A 22,179-nucleotide genomic window follows, 5' to 3' on the forward strand; every position below is an offset into this window, starting at 1 on the left:
AACAAAAGAAGAAAAATGGAAATGTGCACAAGGAACATACAAACTGGGCTCACAACACGAACATCAATGAACTCAGTGTTAACTCCAGAGCACTATTCCTGATGAAGGGCTTTTGCCCGAAACGTCGATTTTACCGCTCCTCGGATGCTGCCTGAACTGCAGTGCTTTACCAGCACCACTAATACAGAGCACTAGCAAAGTGCCTCAGCGAAAGACAGGCAGTTAGCTCTCCTGAGGCTGCCCTGACTTGGCACACACAGCTGTCTGATCTGCAGTCTGACCCCTGACCAATCCTCGACTAATCCATGATTTCACCCTCACTGACCTTTGCCTGACTCCTGAGGTATCCCTGACTAACCTCGGACTGACGTGTGAGCGACCCTCCCTGTCTCTGACTCCTCACTGACATTTTGTCTGACCCTTCACTCATCCTTGACTGACTCACACTGAAGCCTGACTGACAATAATCCCCTCCAATCCCCTCACCATCCTGATATGGAAATATATTGCTGTTCCTTCACTGTCATTGGGTCAATATCCTGGCATACACTCCCTGATGATATGGGGCAGGTCTACCTAAAGCATTCTAACACATGCACACACATGAACAATTAGTCACATGCATGAACAATTAGTCACACGCTTGCACAAACAACAGGACTACCACCAACACTTGATGTGTCTCTGTGTCTAAGTATGTTTCTGTCTCTGTCTGCGTGTGTCTGTCTATTTCTGTCTGACTATCTGTGTGTCTCAGTGTGTGTCTCTGTGTTTGTGTCTCTGTTGTTTTGGGGCTGTATCCATTAAATGGGGTTTAACTCTCTCTACCTATCTATTCTTCTATTTAAATTGATACAATGCTGTTGGTCACGTTGATGTGTGTGTTTGTGTGTGTGGGCCCACCTCTGCCTACAATGGGACACAGTTTGTCCTGGAGGGAAGTTTAAATGAATGAATTAAAATGTAAATCAATGTCTCTGACCCTCTTGTGTTTAAAGTGATACAATGCCACCCTCTGCTGGCCACCCCGCGCCACTACACAAGCGGCAAGTTCTTTCTGGGACAATTGGCTCCTGTCCCTGTGGTGACGTCACCCTAAGAATGGCGGCCCAAATGGGGATGGACTGACAAGGAGGAAGCGGGAGGAGGCAAGAGGTGACACTGGCCGGGGGCCTGAGGCCATGCAGAGCGGCTCCCTCTGGCGGCCGGGAGGAGGAATCAGCAGCCGCTGTACAAACAAATAAAGATAGTATTTTCAAGATAAATGTCCCACTGGATACTGTATTCTCCTTTCTTTATCCTGTAATAAGGCAGCAGCCACCTCCTGAAATATCAACATGAATTACTTCAGTGCTATAAGACAGGACATGACTAAGTTTTAGTAACCACAGAAGGATGAAAACATTTAACATTATTGTCCACAGTGCCCAGGGATGTGCAGACTGGGTGGGTTGGCCAAGGGAAATGCAAAGGAATTGTTCTGTTCAAACAGCTTGACAACTGCTTACACTGGAAACTGAAATAATAACTAAGCGTTTCCAAAAGCTTCTGTGGATAGAGGATGAGGAAGGGTTAAAATATCAGGTCGACAAAAGCTTAAAATATAGTTCCAAAACTGGAGGTTCGAATTAGCCGGCGCCCAGTTATAGGAAGGATGTCATTAAGCTGGAGAGGGTTGGGAAGAGATTTACCAGGATGTTGCCAGAAATGGAAGGTTTGAGTTACAAAGAAATGTCTAGGATCCTTTTCTGCTGGAGGTTGAGAGGCGAGCTGGTAGTAGTTTATAAAATAACAAGAGCTATGGATAGAGTTAATGGTAGTTGTCCTCTCCCTAGGATGGGGGATTTCAAGAGAATGGAGTTGTGGTTCTGTTTGCCGAGCTGGGAATTTGTGTTGCAGATCTTTCGTCCCCTGTCTAGGTGACATCCTCAGTGCTTGGGAGCCTCCTGTGAAGCGCTTCTGTGATCTTTCCTCCGGCATTTATAGTGATTTGTATCTGCCGCTTCCGGCTGTCAGTTCCAGCTGTCCACTGCAGTGGTCGGTATATTGGGTCCAGGTCGATGTGCTTATTGATTGAATCTGTGGATGAATGCCATACCTTTAGGAATTCCCTGGCTGTTCTCTGTTTGGCTTATCCTATAGTAGTAGTGTTGTCCCAGTTGAACTCATGTTGCTTGTCATCTGAGTGTGTGGCTACTAAGGATAGCTGGTCATGTCGTTTCGTGGCTAGTTGGTGTTCATGGATGCGGATCATTAGCCTGTTTGTCCTCTGTAGTGTTTTGTGCAGTCCTTGCATGGGATTTTTGTACACTACATTGGTTTTGCTCATGCTGGGTATCGGGTCCTTTGTCCTGGTGAGTTGTTGTCTGAGAGTGGCTGTTGGTTTGTGTGCTGTTGAGTCCTAGTGGTCGCAGTAGTCTGGCTGTCAGCTCGGAAATGCTCTTGATGTATGGTAGTGTGGCTAGTCCTTTGGGTTGTGGCATGTCCTCATTCCGTTGTCTTTCCCTTAGGCATCTGTTGATGAAATTGCACGGGTATCTGTTTTTGGCGAATACATTGTATAGGTGTTCCTCTTCCTCTTTTTGCAGTTCTGGTCTACTGCAGTGTGTTGTGGCCCTTTTGAATAGTGTCTTGATGCAACTTCTTTTGTGTGTGTTGGGGTGGTTGCTTTCGTAGTTTAGGACTTGGTCTGTGTGTGTGGCTTTCCTGTGTACCTTTGTGGTGAATTCTCCATTCGGTGTTTTCTGTACCATCACGTCTAGGAATGGGAGTTGGTTGTCCTTTTCTTCCTCTCTAGTGAATCGGATTCCTGTGAGTGTGGCGTTGATGATCCAGTGTGTGCTCTCTATTTCTGTGTTTTTAATGATTACAAAGGTGTCATCTACATATCTGACCCAGAGTTTGGGTTGAATTTGCGGGTAAGACTGTTTGTTCTAATCTTTGCATTACCGCTTCAGCTATGAGTCCAGAGATGGGTGAGCCCATGGGTGTGCCGTTGATTTGTTCATATATTTGGTTGTTGAATGTGAAGTGTGTTGTGAGGCACAGGTCCAGTAGTTTGAGTATGCCGTCTTTGTTGATAGGTTCACCGTCCTGTTGTCTGTTCTGTATGTCCAGCAGGTTGGCTATTGTTTCTCTGGCTAGGGTTTTGTCGATAGAGGTGAACATGGGGTATATGCGTTTAAGGTGAGAGGAGAGAGATTAAAAAAAGACATAAGGAGCAAATGTTTTGCACAAACTGCGGTTGCATGTGACATGAACCTCCAGACTTCAGAATAAATGGTACAGTTTGTTCAGGGATCAGGAACTTGCTTTCTCTTTATTGTCCACGGATTGTGTAATTACACAGAGTAATGAAGAAAATAAGCCACAAGTTCTTACAGAAATAAGCTAAAGTTTTAGACACACTCAGAGATAAAACAATCTGAATATATCCATCTTTATTTCCATTCACTGTATTTTGGGCTGATTTGAACTGGGAACAGGGGCTTCAGTTTAGAAATAATGCTATGAAGAGCGGACAGGAACAAACTGTGATTGACAAAAAAACCTGTCGCTTTTGCAGTGGCGCAGGCAGGCCAGCAGAGGGTAGTATTGTATCACGTTAAACACAAGAGGGACATGCGTAAAATTTTTAATTCTTTCATTCGTTCAACCTTCCCTCCAGAACAAACTGTCCCACTGCGGACTAAGATAGACACACACACACACATCAACGTGACCAACAGTGCCATATTACTTTAAATACAAGAAGGATAGATAGAGACAAATGGAGGGGGGTTTAACCCCAATGGATACAGCCCCCAAAACAGCAGAGAGCACATTGCACAGAGACACAGAGAGAAATACAAACATAGAGACACACTACTACACACTCATGTCTTCACACACACACATAGATAGACAGAGATCAACAGACAAAAACACACTGAGACACGGGGCAAACACAGATCCACATATATCCAGAGACACAGACACATATACAGGGTCACACATAGATAAACACACACAAAGCAAATTTTGAGAAGATTTGTAGCTCAGGTTGAGGTTCAGGATGTAGGTTTGCTCACTGAGCTGGAAGGTTCATTTTCAGACGTTTTGTCACCATGCCAGGAACATCATCAACAAGCCTTCAGATGAAGCACTGGTGGCATGGTCCGCTTTCTATTTATGTGTTTAGGTTTCCTTGGGTTGGTGATGTCATTTCCTGTGCTGATGTCATTTCCGGTTCTTTTTCTCAGGGGGTGGCAAATGGCATCCAAGTCAATGTGTTTGTTGATCGAGTTCTGGTTGGAATGACATGCGTCTAGGAATTCTCGTGCATGTCTCTGTTTGGCTTGTCCTGGAATGGATGTGTTGTCCCAGTTGAAGTGGTGTCCTTCCTTATCTGTATGTAAGGATACTAGTGAGAGAGGGTCATGTCTTTTTGTGACTAGTTGATGTTCATGTACCCTGGTGGCTAGTTTTCTGCCTGTTTGTCCAATGTAGTGTTTGTTACAGCTCTTGCACGGTATTTTGTAAATTACTTTAGTTTTGCTTGTTGTCTGTATAGGGTCTTTCAAGTTCATGAGCTGCTGTTTGTGTGTTGGTGTGTTTGTGGGCTACCATGATGCCAAGGGGTCTGAGTAGTCTGGCAGTCATTTCCGAGATGTCTTTGATGTAGGGGAGAGTGGCTAGGGTTTCTGGATGTGTTTTGTCTGTTTGTTTGGGTTTGTTGCTGAGAAATCAGCGGGCTGCGTTCATTGGGTACCCATTCTTTTTGAATACGCAGTATAGGTGGTTTTCCTCTGCTCTGCGTAGTTCCTCTGTGCTGCAGTGTGTGGTGGCTTGTTGAAATAATGTTCTAATGCGGCTTCATTTGTGAGTGTAGGGATGATTGCTTCTGTAGTTCAGTATTTGATCTGTATGTGTTGTTTTCCTGAAAACGCTGGTTTGAAGTTCCCCATTGGCTGTTCGCTCTATTGTGACATCTAGGAATGGCAGTTTGTTGATTTCTCAGCAACAAACCCTCCTGTTCCGATCCCTCCTGTTCCAATACTGACGCCAGTGCCCCACGGAAAGGATCCCCTCTTTCCCACACCATCTTTTAACAACCTATTTCCTTCCCTATTCCCGTGTCCCTGTGCCAATTTGGACATGGCTCGGGCAGTAATCCAGAGGTGATGAACCTTGAGGACCTGTTCTTTAATTTGGTTCCCAGCTCCTGATAATCCCTGAACAACTCCTCTTTCCTGGTCTTGCCAACATAGTTTGTCCCAACATGGACCTCAACAACTGGATCCTCCCCCTCCTGCTCCAGTCTCCTTTCAAGCCGGTCAGAGATGTCCCTCACCCTAGCACCGGGCAAGCAACATACCACACGGGACTCTAGAGCCTGCTCACAAAGCACACTATCTCTCCCCCAAATGATAGAATCCCCCAAAACTACCACTTGTCCTTTTGCCTCCCCCCTCTTGAATAGCCTCCTGTACCACAGTGCGGTGGTCAGCTGGCCTCATCCCCCCCTGCAGCTCTGTTTCTCAACCACACAGGGAGCAAGGACCTCATACTTGTCAGACAAGCTCAAGAGCTGAGGCTCCTCTCCCTGGATCCCTCTACCTGCCTCACTTGCAGTCACTCCCTGTGCTCCCTGGACACTGACCGATCCTGGATCTACTAGGAGTGACTGCCTCCTAAAACCGAGTGTCCAGATAACTCTCTCTCCCATCCCAGGTGTGCTGCAGAGTTTGAAGCTCAGATTCCAGCTCACCAATTCTGAGTCGGAGTTCTTCCAGCAATCAACACTTGCTACAGATGTGGCCACCCGTTGTCTCCCACACCTTTAATGTCCTCAAAGAATTCTAGTAAATGAGTTAAACATGACTGGTCTTTCATGAACCCATACTACGTCTGCCCAATGGGACAACTTCTATCCAGCCATTTCACTATGTCTACCTTGATGATAGATTGAAGCATTTTCCCTACTACGGAAGATAAATTAGGATGCTTTCTATGGTGAACCGATAAAAATTAGTGGGACTCGATATAGACCTGCTGAACTTCCTTAGCCTCTTGAGGAAATAGAGTTGTTGTTGAGCTTTCTTGAGCGTTACGTTGACCTGGGTGGACCAGGACGTTGGTGATTGTCTCTCCAAGGAACTTGACGCTGTCCACCATCTCCCCCTCAATCCCTGTGGGTGTCTATGTGTATGTGTGTGTGTGTGAATGTGTCTGTGTGTGAATGTGTCTGTATGTGCGTGCGAGTGTGTGCGCGCGCGAATGTGTGTGCATGGCTGTGTGTGTGTATGTGAGTGCGAGAGTGTATGTATGACTTGCGGGTGTCTCTGTGTGTGTGTGAATGTGTCTGTATGTGACTGTGTGTGCAAGTGTTTATGTGTGTATGACTGTGTGGGTATCTGTGTGTGTGAATGTGTCTGTGATTGTGCGTGTGAGTGTGTGCATGCGCGAATGTGTGTGTGTGGCTGTGTGTGAATGTGTCTGTATGCGAGAGTGTGTGGGTGTGTGACTGTGTGGGTGTCTGTGTGTGTGTGTGAATGTGTCTGCACGTGACTGTGCATGCGTGTGTGTGTGTGCACAAATGTGTGTGCATGTATGACTGTGTGTGTGGCTGTGAATGTGTCTGTGTATGAGAGTGTGTGTGAGAGAGAGAGTGTGTGTGTATGACTGTGTGGGTGTCTGTGTGTGTGTGGGTGTCTGTGTGTGTGTGAATGTGTCTGTATGTGAATGTGCGTGTGCGTGAATGTGTATGTATGGCTGTGTGTGAATGTGTCTGCGTGTGAGAGAGAGTGTGTGTGTGTGTGAATGTGTCTGCACGTTGGGTGGGGGAGCTGGGTTGTGGGGATAGGCACTGAGACCTCGGTCTCAGAGTTTAGAGATGGGTTTGTTTGGAGTTATGGTGCTGAAAGTGGAACTGTCATTGATAAGTAGGAACTTGATGTAAGTATCCCTGTTATTCAGACATTCCAGGGCTGAGTGTAGGATCATTAGCTGCAAATGTCAAGTGTTGTGACAGTGTAAACCTCAGGACTTCAATAAGTCTTCGCAGATTAAAGGAAGCGAAAATAACTCTGTCTGCAATAAACTGTGTGGGGACGAGGACAAGGTGTTATACAAGATCTGAAAGCAAATAGCCATGCCTGGGAAAAGAAAGAGTTGAAGTTACAGCAACAAACCTGTTTAACACCCTTTTGATAACTGGTTAGCTTATGCTACATGGAGAAATGATGACTCAGCAGGAATTCATCACAGGAAAGCTGAGTCTTCAGACAGACAAGTCAATGCCAAATGTAACAGGGAACAAGGAAGGTCCTATTAAGGTCGAGAGTGTGGCGCTGGAAAAGCACAGCCGGTCAGGCAGCATCCGAGAATCGATGTTACAGGCATAAGCCCTTGATCAGGAATGAAGTCAGCAAGTTAGTCTCACAATCCAGCTTGTCTATTAATGGTGGAATTTATCTCCCATTCTAACCAACAGCGTCTGTCTCTGGATAAGCCCTTCATCAGGAAGACATTCAGAAAACTGCACAAGGGTCAACCCTGTACATCCAGAGACAGACGCTGCTGGTTAGACTCGACTCTGACTCTCCAGTACCTGCAGTCCTCACTTTCTCCGAGCTCCTGTTAGGGGACAAGCTGCAGGCTTAATGGTTCCAGAGGAATAGTCAGTATTGTAGATGAATGAGTCTAAGGGATCATCAGTAATGTCACATCACAAACTCAAAAATTGTACAAGAATTCAACTCCAGCAAACCACACAAGGATCGATCCTGTACATCCAGAGACAGACGCTGCTGGTTAGAATCGTAGATTAACTCCACCATAATAGACAAGTTTGGTTGTGAAGCTTAACTTGCTGACTTCAGGGGTCTTATTTTGGTTATTACAAGCAATTAGGTTTAAATATTCATTTCAGTATTCAATTATCTGTGCACTTTCCTAATATGTAGCCTAGTTGAAGGCAGCTTATGGTAACTTACACACAACAGTGCACCCATCTGTAGTGAAAAGAGCTAGAGTGACACTGAGAGAGTTGTTCTTTCTCAGAGCCAGCACAGACACAACATCTGAATGGCCTCTATCTGTGCTGTAACAATTTCAGTCATTCTGTAATAAACACCCAGAGTGAGGGCAGACAGTGTGAACCCATACCATGTTGCTGTGTTCCTTACTCCCACACAATCCCTGAACTGAACGCTGGTGTTGCATTGTGTAAAGACACTCAGCCCTCTTCGGCAAGGATCAAGAATACATAAAGCCTGGGATCTCAGATCGGAATCGGAATCCTGAGAAAATATGTATTTAGTGTTCCAAACATTGGCAAGTAAACATCATCGAATTGCTTTGACCAACTTTATAAAGGGACACATTATTCCATTCTTCATCTCTTCTCTGAATTTCCTCTGGGTAACTGCATAAATAAAGGTGTTTGTGCAGCAACTCAGGAGCTGCAGCATGAAGCCAATCTCATTTACAAATGTTGGCAGAGGAACTGGATATCCAAAGTAATCAAAACGTTTCAATATGGAATAAGCAATGAACACCACCCACAACATGATGAAATTGCCAGATATAATAAATAACATAATCATGGATTTCCTCCGACTCCCCATCTCTGGGTCACTGGCACTGTCCCCAGACGTCTGGCCCCGGAGTCTCCTGCGAGCTCTGTTGGCTAATATAATGTTTCTGACTGTCAAAGTGTTGAACAGGAGAATCAAAATAAATGGAATGAATGGCGTTATGATGTAATGCATTAATTCAACAATGGTCCAGACAATTGAATTACTTACATTTGGATTAACTCTACAAAACCATGGGCTATTCGAAAGCCAATATATATTGTAATACATGAAATACCAGAAAATATTCTTCAGACAACTCAGCACAGTCACTGTTCCTAAAACCACACCCGCTGTTTTCTTAGTGCAATGTTTACTTCTCAGCTTTTGGCAACAGATGGCCACAAACCGATCAAAGGTGAACGTGACCGTGAACCAGACAGAGCAGTCTGTGGCAGCAAAAAGCAGAACTGCGTGAATGTTGCACAAGGGGAGAAAATACACAAAATGAAACTCATCCCGATACGTAATAGGAATTTGTCGTAGTATCAGATCGAAGATAATGACCAGTAGATCCGCCGTTGCCATAGCCACTAGATATTGAGTGACACATTTGGAAAGACCACACTTCCCCCGAACCAGGATCGTAATTGCAATCACATTAACTGGAAAGAAGAGAATAAATAGAATCATTTATTGTTTAGAGTCAAAAATTGTGACACTGGAAAAGCACAGCAGGTCAGGCAGCATCCGAGAGTTGACTTTATGGGTTTAAGCCCTTCATCCAGAATGCTCAAGTATAATGAAGAAATCATTGCTCACTGTATTGCCAGAAAAACAATTAAACTAATTCTTCAACGGGAGCCCAAAGTTTTTGCAACAAACTGCAAGGTAACAACAATTTTGCTGTTTAATATTTCATTGAGATAGTGTTCACAATGTTTACTTGTTAAAGATCAAAAACACAATGTAATCACAGTGCCATATCACAATGTGGCCACAAAGCTATGAGAAAGCAAGAAAGAGAGAGAGAAGAAAGAAAGAGAGAAGAAAGAAGGAAAGATGCAAAAAAAGCAAGAAAGGAAGAGAGAAGAAAGAAGGGAAGAAAGGAAGAAAGGAAAGAAAAAAAAATGAAGGAACAAAGGAAATGGAAGAAGGGAAGAAAGGAAAAAAGAATGAATGTGGGTTAGTTAGATGGACAGATATATCAATAGAATGTTGATTGTGTTTTTTGCTTTACTGATGAGCAATGGTCTTTCAGTCCTATAGAACAAAGGTATTCTTCCAGGCAATGTTGCAATGTAAGGAGGACTGTTTTAAGAAAGGCAAATCTTTTAAGATGCTGGATATAATTACATTCCACTTCTTGAATAAACACCCCGAGGGTGCAACTTACCCATGACACCAAACGCAGCTAAGACCGGGTAGTAAATCTTCTGTATGTCATTAATCGCCCACAGAATCTTCAGCTTGACCAAAAAACCAAGAGACATGATGTCCCTTTGGAAAGTAATGGACGTTTCGAAGGTGGCAGTTAAAGTTTGGTCTGTTCTCTGTTTGAGAGATGGAGAGAACATCTCTTATTTATAGCAGGGAGAATTCATCAGATCAGAAAATCAGCTCCCAAGTTGCTGGAGCCTAATTACAGCCAGCAAACAAAGTAATGAAATGAACAACTATTTTATCAAGGGAATTTATACATGAACAGTGCAGGTCCTGGTCAGTAAACCCTATCCCTTCTCCCCAGCCCAAAATTTGCACATTAAGAGTGTGGCCCTTATCCCAAAATTCTAAAAAAAAGTAATTTCAGGAACAGATTAATAGTAGGAGACAAGAACAAACGTTGTAAAGTCATCAGAACGAGGGCAATTGTCAGTATATCGACTCTGGCAGAGTTGATATAGTTCAAAGATGACAACTATCACTGAATTTCCCATGAGCGATGTCCTGGAGGTTTCCCTTGACGTTAAACTGAACTGAACTAGGCACATAAATACTTTAGCTTTTATAGCATCACATGGGAGTCCCTGGGTGGGGCAGCATTTATTGCCCATCCCTAGTTACCCTTGAGAAGTGGGGGTGAGCTGCCTCCTTTACCCACTGCAGTCCACACGCTGTCAGTAGACGCACACTGCCAAGGAGCAGGTCAGAGGTTAGCAATACTGCAGGAAGTAACTCAACCTCTCCCTGACTCCCCAAAACCTCTCTCCCATCAACAAGCCACAAGTCAGGGGTGTGATGACATACTCTCTACTCGCCTGGGCGAGTGCAGCTCCAGACACATAGCCGTCGAGTCATTCAGCATGGAAAAAGACCCTTCGGTCTAACCAGTCCATGCTGACCAGACATCCCAATCTGAACTAGTCCCATTGCCCTCTGGGTAAATGGGGAGGGGCAATGAATGTTTTCTAGCCCGAGGCACTCACATTCCCATCAATGAATCAAAAAAATCCGCACATGTACACAATTCTGATACTGCGCCTGGGATTGGCCAGAAAGTGTGCCTAGTGTCATTTGTCTGATTCAAATGGGCCATGAGACTGAAAAGGTTGGGAATTATTGACCTAGATTCTATGTTGTTGCCATCACTTACAGTTTTGAAAATGGATTCGCACTTTTTTGATAAAAGTGTGCGATCAATAAAGGTAACCATCAGCAAACGGTCCTGGAATCGATTCTTGGAAAAGGCTCAAATTGATTGGTGTGGATAGGTGAACTAAACTTTTACAGAAGCATAATCCAAGGAGACTGAAACAATCCTGTTTATAAATAAACCCCCGGCTGACAAATCTATTTCATTGCCATAGCTGAGAAGCTAGGAAACAGAAAATAGAGGCAAGAGTGGGCTATTTAGAGAGTAGTAAGGGTATGGAATACTTTGCCTGCAATGGTAGTAGATTCGCCAAGTTTAAGTGCATTTAAGTCGTCATTGGACAGGTATATGGACGTACATGGAATAGTGTAGGTGGGATGGGCTTCAGATTAGTATGACAGGGCGGCACAACATCGAGGGCCGAAGGGCCTGTACTGCGCTGTAATGTTCTATGTTCTATTCGACCCATCGAGCCTGCTCAATCATTCAATATGGTCATGATCGATCTTTGATCTCAATGCCAAGTTCCTGCTCTCTCCCCGTAGCCCTTGACATTGTTAGAACCTAGAAATCGACCTCTTCCTGTCTTAATTCAGAGAATTGCCTCCACAGCTTTATATGGTGGAGAATTCCACAGGGTCAGCAGTCTCTGAGTGAAGACATTTATTCTCACCTCAGTTCAACATGACCTGCCATTGATATTGATGAAATGGAAAACATTTCCTGTGGGTTTTCTGCCATCACCAACCGGGTTCTTTCACCTTCCTGCCATTGAAATATTCCAGAAGGTAAGGGAGAATGGAACGGGATATTCAGGATCACAAGAATTAGGATCAGAAGTCAGCATTTTGGATCACTGAGTCTGATCCACCATTCCACAAGGTCATGGCTGCTCTGATCATCCTCAATTGCACTTTCCGGCACTTTCTCTGTAACTCTCGATTCTCTTTCTGATTAAAAGTCTTGGTTATAATAACAGACTCAATCTCGACAGCCCTCTGTGGGAAAGAATCACACACATTCACTCCCCTCTGAGGCAAGACGCTCCTGCTCACCTCTGTCTTTAATGTACAATCCCCGACTCTGAGATGATGCCCTCAGATTATGGAACTCTCCCACAAGGGGGAAATAATCTCTCCCTATCCAGCCTGGCAAGGCCTCGAAGAATCTTGCATGCTTTCTATAATCTTGCCTCTCATTTGTCTAAAATCCAATGACCTCAGGCCCACACTCATCAACCTCTCCTCATTGGACAATCGCTCCATTCCTAGTATCAGCCAAGTGAACCTTCAGTGAGTTGCCTCCAATCCCAGGATACCTTTCCTGAGATAAGGGGCTGAAAACTGTTCACAATATTCCAGGGGCATCCTGACCAGTGCCTTGTACAGTTTGAACAAGACCTCCGCCTTTCTATTATTCTGTTCCTATAGATAAAAAGGCCACGTGGCCATTGTCAGTGGGCCTGGTGCCCACTGAACTTGGCTGCTGCGTTTCTGTACAGCATGCACGCTGACTCCCAAATCTTTCTGTGCTCCATCTTTCTGCAGTATTTCTCTGTTTAAATAACATTCAGCCCCTCTATTCCATCTATCAGAGAGCGCAGCCAGAAATGCTCCTGAACAATGTGTCCTTCAGCTTTGCCTCAAACATATACCACTCGGCACTTTCGAGCCTGCTCTGCCACTCAATATGATCCTGTCTGATCCTCACATTCCCGCTTTCTCCCCATACATCTTGATGCCGTTAAACCACAACATTTATCCATCTATTCCTCAATTGTACTCAGTGACCCGGCCTCTACAGTCTTCTGTGGGAGCGAATTTCACAGGTTGACCACCCTCTGAGTGAAGAAATGTTTCCTCAACTCAGTCCTAATTGGTCTACCCCATATCCTGAGGCAGTGATCTCTTGTTCTAGACTCCCTAACCAGGGGGACACATCTTCCCTGCATATTGTCTGTCCAGCCCTGTTTGAATTTTATACGTTTCAATCAGATCCCCACTCACCCTTCCAAACCCGAGTGAATACAGGCCCATTTTAACCAGTCTCTCCTCAGAAGACAATCTTTCCCTCCCCAATATCAGCCCTAGCTGCACTCCCTCTGCGACAAGGATAACATCTCTCAGGGAGGGAGAGCAAAACCACATACAATACTCCAGGTGCGGTCTTACCAACTGCAGTAAGACATCCCTCCGTCTTAAGCTCACTGTCACTTGAATTGTCTCGAACATCATTAGGACTATGTATTATGGGATGGGGAAAGGGATGAATGCAGGAGGGGAGAGAGGAGAGGAGGGACAGGTGCTGAGAAGAGTCACATACATACGGGAAGGACGGTTATTGTTTCTGTGCATCTGGGAAGGTGATGGTCTTGTGGTATTATTGATGGAGTATTAATCTTGAGACCCTGGGAGTAGTAATTGTAACAAAGTTAGTCAAGTGGTACACATACAATATGAGTTCCCTGATTGGGGCTGCTCTCCTGATCCAATCAGGGAGTCCTGGCTGACAGATATAAACAGGAACATTGAAGGGCACTGCTTGTCATTGGCCACTCGGGTGTTTCCTTTCTTCCTGGTGGTGGAAACTGAATAAAGATTCGTGCACCTTGTGTCTTTCACTGTGTCTCACACCTGCACACACACAACATGGGTAAAAAAAGAAAAAGAAAAAAACAATAAACAAACAGGAACATAGAACAGCACAGCAGAGGAATGGACCTTTCAGCCTAAGATGTCATGTCGAACTGTTGTGGAAATTAAATTGACTCGACTCAACTGTTAGCAAAAGCTAAGAAAGGAGCTTTATTTAAATTCTGCAGAATTTGACCCAATACATTTAGCCAGATGCCTCAATATAAGGGATACCTGAGCATAGTTCAGAAACTTGCCTTATACTGTTTCTTAGCACGCTGTGAAGGGCAAAGACTGGGCAACCTCAAGTTGTTAATCTGTCATAACCTGGTCTTGGACATAACAGTTCTTAAGCTTTTGCCGAGTTCAACTGTCGCAAGGTCAAGTTAATGTTTACAAAATTCAAACAGAGACAAGCTGGCTGCAGACCTCATCAAAGTATTGTTTACAAAGCTCAGCACAGCATGACATTTTAGAAACGCATTCTCTTTCAAATTTCACAGTAAATGTAAAATTTCTTAACTTTCCATTACATTTTCCCCCTTTTTGCCATTTTATGACAACAAGGACGACTACAGCAACAAAAACAAAAAAGAAACAGAGCCAGATAACTAAAAATCGGCAATCTGCATTGTAAGGAGCACTTGAAATGGTCCCAGCCACCTCTTCACCTTCCAGTTTTTCCTCCTGAAGTCTTTCACCACTGCGCAGTCTCCAGGTTTTCGATTGTGCTGCTTCCCTCCTGCTGGTTGGGGTATTGCTGCTTTCACTTGATTCTGTATTTCTGACAAAAGTGTAGAGAGTTTTATACAGTAACACAACATCTCATCCTCACAATGGCCTGTTATCTGTCTTACCTTAGGTCCTTGGCTAACTCCTGTATTGGGCGGTCTACCAAACAAAATCTCAAACGGGCTCTTTCTCTCCTCCTAGACAATACCTTTTCCCTTCGCTGGGCGTCAGTTCAATAAAATCCATCTGTAAATGTTCAAAGGGCTTTGGGGTTGGGGGTGTGCTGTCTGACTCATCTGTATTATGGCACAGATAACACAACGCTCACAATATTTCTGGGAGTAATCAGTAAATCCCTTAGTGTGCCAGTGTTGCCGCAATACTGTCTCATGGTCCTTATCGTGTGTCAGTTTGGCATAGAATGGAAGTAATGATCGTGGTAGACAGGGTTTACAATTGGGGCCACACCATATTCCTTCCCTCACACTGCATCCTGCTTTCGTCAACTCACACTTTTCTTCCGGTGTGGCCTGTGACTGTAATTCCTGTACGTCTGCTGTTGGGGTACAAATTCTTGTCATACCCACGTCAATCTGCTCACTTGGTGGCTGCTCGCCTGCTGTCATTGCTGCTGAGTCTGCCCTCGCATTGCCTTGGGAAATAAAAATCATTATTTTTGTGTCGGGCTTCACATTTACACGCAGCGATTGATTTAGGCAATAGGACGGCATCCAGGAGGTCAGAAATCAGGCCACGGTGTGTGAGGGGCTTTCCGGTGGAGATCGAGAAGCCCCTGTGTTTCCACAGGGTTCCAAAATCACGTACAACCCCGAATGCATATCTGCTGTCGATGTAAATATTCACTGTCTTTCCCTCAGCCAATTTACAGGACTCAGTGAAGGCAATCAGCTCCGCTGCTTGCGCTGACAGATGAGAAGGGAGTGATCGCACTTTGGCGACTTCATGGGTAGTCACTACAGCATTCCCAACACAGTTCTGGCCTTTCTCCTTGCTCCTGAATGCTCACCCATCCACAAAAAACTCCATATCCGGATTCTGAAGTGGTGAATCCTGCTAGATCTAGGGCTGCAAATTTCATTAGTTACAGCGACACAATCATGTGGCTCTCCGTCTCCTTCTGTCGGGAGAAGGCTAGCAGGGTTAAGGACGTTACATCGCTTTATTGTAATGTTAGGCATCTCCAATAACACGGTATTGTGTCTTAACCAAGGTGCTGCCGACATGTGTGCTGTCTTTTGCTCGGGAAGCAGTAAGGATACAGCAGAAGTGCTGATCCCATGGTTAAAACAACAGTGTCCAGACTCCTGCGTAGAGCCTCATTATGTATGGTGAGGGACTCACAGTAACCATGACAAAGTCGCGTGAAGGTATATGATTTCCCTTTGAATGAAAAAGTGAACCAGAATTGACTATCTGGGTGCACCAGTAACACTAAAGAAGGCAATTGCTAAATCCACAACAGAGAACCATTTACTGTCCAGTGGAATTTAAGCCAATATAGTACAGGGGTTTGGAACATATCGGGCGTGCGGGACAACAGCGCTATTGACTGCCAGCAGGTCTTGAACAAACCTCCATTCCTCTGGTTCACCGGGAATGTTTGCCTTTTTGACCGGAAAAATGGGGGTTCTCACCAGTGAGTTCTCACAGGGGATTATGGGCGGCACGGTGGCACAGTGGTTAGCACTGCTGCCTCGCAGCGCCAGAGACCCGGGTTCAATTCCCGACTCAGGCGACTGACTGTGTGGAGTTTGCACGTTCTCCCCGTGTCTGTGTGGGTTTCCTCCGGGTGCTCCGGTTTCCTCCCACAGTCCAAAGATGTGCAGGTCAGGTGAATTGGCCATACTAAATTGCCCGTAGTGTTAGGTGTAGGGGTAAATGTATGGGTGGGTTGCGCTTCGGCGGGTCGGTGTGGACTTGTTGGGCCGAAGGGCCTGTTTCCATACTGTAATGTAATCTAATCTAATCTAATTATCACTCCAGCCTTTAGGAGGGATTCAAAGATTGGAGTAATCCCTTCTGTATCCTTGGGTTTTAATAGGTATTGTGCTCTGCAAGGATGCGGTAAATCTCTCTCGTAGGACAACTCCTGATGCACCCATTGAGTTCAGGAACCTTCCACTCATCTTTATTGGCGTTGACTCCCTGAACTGGATTGGTTTAAGGACTGAATATGTTGCCCCTATATCTACCAAAAAGGTAACTGGTGTACCTTCCACATATAGCATAGAGGTAGGCATTGACTTATACGCATCATTGTTATATTGGACATACTGTCCACACTTTGCAATCTCAGCGCTCAATATAGAGGTTGGCATGTCTCAGTGCCTCTAAGGTTAGTAGAAGAGATTAGCATAAGCGAGTCTTTGTTGCCAAGCATAAAGGAAAGAGGCTTACCTGTACCTTGTGGGCTGCCCACCTCCACCTCAGCCTTCCCCTGTCAGACCCCCTGTCGCTCAGCCTCCAGAGCCGACTGAGCCTGTCTGTGTGGGCACTGTCTCGCCCAGTGGTCCATTGCTCCACAAACAAAGCACCCGCCAGATCTACCTCTGCCTCCGCCTCTTCTGCGACCTCCACCTCTCCCTCTCTCTCTTCCTGCAGCACCTCCCTCCAATGGCTGGATGACCATTTGCATCATAGTAAGCTGACCTTTATGTGCTTGCTGTGGCATCTTTAGTTTCTGCTTATCCTTCTCTTGGGTAAGCACTTTTTCAGCATGTATCACATGCTGTTCTATCAAATTCAGCTTTCCCGTGTCCCAGATAATACATGTGTCTTTTACCTTCTTCGCTATTTCGTCCTTCATTCCATTGATGTAGCTGTTCCTCAGGTGTGCCTCATACGGCGTGATTTCTGGTGCTGTTATGTCGTTGGGTGGTCTCAGTCCATTATGGGCATTATGGACTTCAGTGAGGCACATAAGGTACTGGGACACTGTCTCACCTTCCCATTGTTTACACATTGCTAGCTTGGTCATGTCCATCCGCACTGGGAATGCCTCCCTACAGGTGGTTGCCAGCACTGCAACAAAAGCATTAAAGTCTCCATTCTGCTCTGCTTGCGGGTTGGCTACTCTGGCATGGATGTTTGAGCTGGCCAGGTATACTTGATTTTGGTGACATTGGCACCCAGCTTTCGTCCCAGGAGATGTCTCATCTCATGTGACGTGGGATGGAACTCAGTACAGAACTTTGTCACCTCTTCAGCAAACTTATTCTCTCCAATCTCGCGTGGGTCAAGCAACTGCCCATAGGCACTTTCCAAATCCTTTATGGTCCATGGTCAGTAGACCAGCACTGGGCACCCTTGTGGGCCTGCAGCTTCAACCATTGGGGCTTGCAGAGCTACCTGGTTAAATTATTGTATGCCAGACCCCTCACCGTCTGACTCATCATCCGCCGTGGGGAGATCGCGAGCAGGCCCTGGATGCCTTTCCGTCTTCGAGTGGCCGTTGTCATTTTGGGCTTCTTACTTCAATTGGTTGCGGGTGCGATTTGTTATCCAGCAGACCCTGAGGCAGAGGCCGCTGGCATGGAACCTTCTCCAGGTGGATCTCGTAGGGAGGCTGTAGGTCTCGGAGGTCAGGATCCGGAACAGACTTAAGACACTGTACAGCTTCATTAGGTTGTTTTCCTCATGCGTCTGCATGTGCGCTGGTGTTTGTATGTATATTTGATCTATCCTTTACTTGAGATTTCCTTTCTCTGATATCAGCCTCAACCTTCCACATTTTATAAGCACTCCAATTCACAGGCTCTATTTTTCCCTTCCTTTTCTCCTTCTCTCTCTCCTCCAACCTCGACATTAATTTTTCCAACTGCCTTTTACTAAAACTTGCTCCTTCCGGAAAACCATATTCCTTGATCCATAATTCTAACTGCTTTACAGACTCTGGGCCGTACTTATGTAGCATGTATTGTATTTTTGGTTGGCCATTCCAAGTCCTATGTGGATTCTTCTTTTGCTTGTTCTTGCTGGAGCCCATTTTTAGTGTAACTGGAAAAGTGTTCAGCTCTCTTTTTCTCTCTCTCACAGCACCGTTATCTTTTTCCCTTTGACTTGTTTTTAACTTCCGGAGGCCCCCCTCTCGCATTGGGCGCGTCCACCTCCATGCCGTGGTTTTCATAAACCAAGAAACCACGTACCAAGTACGTCTTTAGTGAGTCCAACTCAGCCAGTGGTGGTTCCAAGTCTAAAACCACCCTTAAACTTGCTGTCTCTCAAACACTCTAGCAATCCTTTCCCTTGAGTTTTGCTCAAATACCGTGTGAGAGTTTACATAAACCTTTTTCTGATTCATTTATTCTCTTAGAATGAGTCTCAATATAGGAATATTTAAGCCAATTCTCTTACCCTGACCCTATTTGATTTGAACCCCAGTGCTAGGGCGATCCACAGATTCCCAGCCCTCCCACTCAAAAGAGACAATTTAGCGCTCGAGATGAAGTGAAAGACCTTCAAGGCGCTGACTCCTGCGCTTCCTGGGAATCTTCAGAATCTTACCCAGTCATGAGATCCCGGACGAGCCCCCAAGTTTACTGTTGACGAAATTAAATCGACTCGACTCAACTGCTGGCAAGAGCAAAGAAAGGAGCTTCATTTAAATGCTGCAGACTTTGACCCAATACATTCAGCCAGATGCCTCAATGTAAGGGGTACCTGAGCATAGTTCAGGGCAAAGACTGGGAAAACTCAAGTTGTTATTCTCTCATCCCCTGGTCTTTTGCTGAGTTAGACTGTCGCAAGGTCAAGTTGAATGTTTACAAAAGTCAAACAGAGACAAGCTGGCTGCAAACCTCATCAAAGTATTGTTTACAAAGCTCAGCACAACATTAAATTTTAGAAACGCATTCTCTTTCAAATTTCACAGTAAATGTAAAATTTCTTAATTTTCCATTACACAAACATGGTACCAAATTAAACTAATCCCTTCTGCCTGCCCTTTGTCCATAGCCCTCTATTCCTTCCATATTCATGTGCTGATCTAAAAGCCCCTTAACTGCCCCTAATGTATCTGTCTTCACCACCACCCTGACAGCACGTTCCAGACTCCTACCACTCTCAGCATAAAAAACGAGCCTCCTACATCTCTTCTGAACATTCTTCTTCTCATCTTCAGTACACCCCCCCAAGTATTAAACATTTCAACTCTGGGAAAAGATTTTGACCTTAAACCCTATCTATGCATCTCATAATTTTAGAGACTTCTATCAAGTCTCCCCTCAGCCTCTCCTGCTCCAGAAACAACAAAAACCAAAGGTTTTTCTAGTCGCTCCTTATCCCTAGGATCCCTCTGTATATCAATGCCGTTCAGGGATCTGCCATTACCCGGATACTTTTCCTTCACATTTGATCTCCCCAAGTACAGCACCTCACATTTACCCAGATTAAACTCCATCTGCCATTTCTCTGTCCCTATCTGCAATGATTCTGCTATATCATTTGACAACCTTCTACACTGTCCACAACTCCACCAATGTTTTATATGAAATCATTTAGATATAATTCATTTCCTCTGAGGTCCCAGTCTGGTTCACTGTCACGGGTTTCCACCTGAAAAACATCATTCCACCCCTCCCACTGCCTTCTACGGGCAAGCCAATTCTAAATCCATTAGCCAAGTCACCATCGATCCCATGCATCTTAATCTTCTGCATGAGCCTATCATGAGGGACCTTGTGGAAAGCATTGCTAAAATCCATGTAGACAATATTCATTGCTCTACCCCCATCGATCACCCCTGTCACCTCCTCGACAAATCCAATCAAGTTAGTAAGACATGACCTGCCCTGCACAAAGCCATGTTGACTGTCCCTAATTAGGCCATTCTTTTCAAAATGTGTGTAAATCCTATCCCTAAGTATTGTCTCCAATAGCTTCTCAACCACCGATGTGAGATTCATGGGTCTATAGTTTCCTGGGTGATCCCTATTTACCTTTTTGAACAGAGGAACGACATTAGCTCCTCGCTAGTCCTCTGGGACCTGTCCAGTGGCTAGTGGGGACGCAAAGGCTCAAGGCTCCAATGATCTCCTCTCTCATCTCTCTCAATAACCTGGAGTAGATACCATCAGGCCCTGGGGACTAATCCATCTTAATGGTCTTCAAGACACCAGTCATCACTTCTTTCTTGACCTTAAAATGCCCTATCACATTAGCACGATCCACACTAGTCTCACTGCCCTCTAGACCCTTCTCTTTGGTGAATACTGACACAAAGTACTTGTTTAGAATCTCACTCACATCCTCCCCCTCCAAACACAAATTCCCTTCTTTATCCTTGAGTGGTCCTACCTTCTCCCCAGTTATCCTCTTGTTTTTAATATATGCTTAGAATGTCTTGGGGATTCTCTTTAACTCTACTTGCCAAGATCATTTCATGGTCCCTTCTTGCTCTCCTAATTCCATGGTTCAGTCCTTTCCTGCTTTCTTTATATTCCTCACAGGCCCAGTCCGATTTTAGGTCCTAAACCTCACATATGCTTGTTTTATCCCTTTTGACTAACTTGACAGCCTCCCACATTATCCAAGGGTCCCTTATCTTGCCATCTTTGACCTTCTTCCTCACTGGAACATGTCGGCCCTGACCTCTGAACAGCAGGTCTTTAAGCAACTCGCTTGTCAAATGTGGATTGGTCTGATAACAGCTCCTCCCAATTAACACTCACTCACTCCTGCCTAATACAGACATAATTTACCCTCCTCCCAATTTAGCAACATGCCACAAGGTCTTTACTTATCCTTGTTCGTAGCTATCTGAAAACATAAGAAGTTGTGATCACTGTTTCCAAAATGCTCTCCCACTGAAAGGTCAGTCACATGGACAGGCTCACTAGCCAGCACAAGGCCCGGTATGACTCCCCCCCCCCCTCTAGTTGGACCATCCATACTGTCAGGGGGTTCTGTACACTCTGAGAGCTGGCTCTGAGGAAGCCGCACCAAGGTGCACCTGGAAATAAAGGGTGACTTGGTGATGGGATACTGTCCTGGGGGGATTTAATTCACTGTGGACCTGGGTTCGAATTCCGCCTCAGTAAATGGTAGAATGGGAATTCAATAAGAATCCATTGGAAAACCTTGTCTGGTTCACTAACTTTCTGGAAGGAACCTGCCCTCCTTACCTGGTCTGGCCAACATGTGGCCCCAGCCCCATAGCAATGTGGACCCTTGGGGGCAATTAGGGACAGGCAAGAAATGACACCCTCATCCCGGAAATGATGTCGTTCAAAATGAAGTCCGAGGGCACCAGTAAGCCCGAGGGCCAGAAGAGTTTAGAGCCTCCTCCTAAGAAACAGTACAGCCCTGCCGAGCAGGCTCAGATCATTGTAACCCCAAATACATCCCAAGGGAAATGCAGAGGAAGTGACACAGGGTTGCACGCTGACAGACCTGAGCAGCAACATCGACGTTTACACACACCGACCCTCCCCCAACCCTGGAGTCATATCTAGTGTCAGGCAATTCCCAGGCTCCAAAGTAACTCAGCTCTCCTTCTGTTGTCCCAATGTAGCTCTCCATAAGCAGCAGACATCCCAATGTTGACCTGTTACTGGGATCACAGGATCTGGGCCACTCCTTCATTTGGAAGTGTGTCTTCCACTGAGGTTGTAAAAATTATCATCATTCCCAGTCTTCCTGTTGC

At 45.3% G+C, this 22,179-nt stretch overlaps 1 protein-coding gene and 1 pseudogene across 1 annotated transcript; both read right to left on the minus strand.

Moving 5' to 3' along the window:
• Nucleotides 1–8,327: 8,327 nt before the first annotated feature.
• On the minus strand, nucleotides 8,328–10,051 carry LOC148136881 (putative G protein-coupled receptor 139). Its single transcript, XM_087982844.1, has 2 exons — nucleotides 9,955–10,051; nucleotides 8,328–9,223 (listed from the first exon to the last, which is right to left on the minus strand). Exons 1-2 carry the CDS (start codon nucleotides 10,049–10,051, stop codon nucleotides 8,328–8,330), a joined length of 993 nt encoding a protein of 330 aa, XP_087838970.1.
• Nucleotides 10,052–14,395: 4,344 nt separating this feature from the next.
• LOC148136882 (uncharacterized) lies at nucleotides 14,396–17,995 on the minus strand (annotated as a pseudogene).
• Between the last annotated feature and the right edge of the window lie 4,184 nt (nucleotides 17,996–22,179).

Source organism: Chiloscyllium plagiosum, unplaced genomic scaffold (genome assembly GCF_037043375.1).
Source record: "Chiloscyllium plagiosum isolate Xiang-an unplaced genomic scaffold, Cpla_swu_hap1 HiC_scaffold_44, whole genome shotgun sequence".
Lineage (NCBI taxonomy): Eukaryota > Metazoa > Chordata > Chondrichthyes > Orectolobiformes > Hemiscylliidae > Chiloscyllium > Chiloscyllium plagiosum.

Excerpts from the sequence above, each read along its gene's own strand:
- LOC148136881 (XM_087982844.1), bottom strand. The coding sequence starts at position 10,051 with ATGTCTCTTGGTTTTTTGGTCAAGCTGAAGATTCTGTGGGCGATTAAT. Across the intron at positions 9,224-9,954 it reads AGCTGCGTTTGGTGTCATGG|TTAATGTGATTGCAATTACG; the intron begins GTAAGTTGCACC and ends TCTTCTTTCCAG.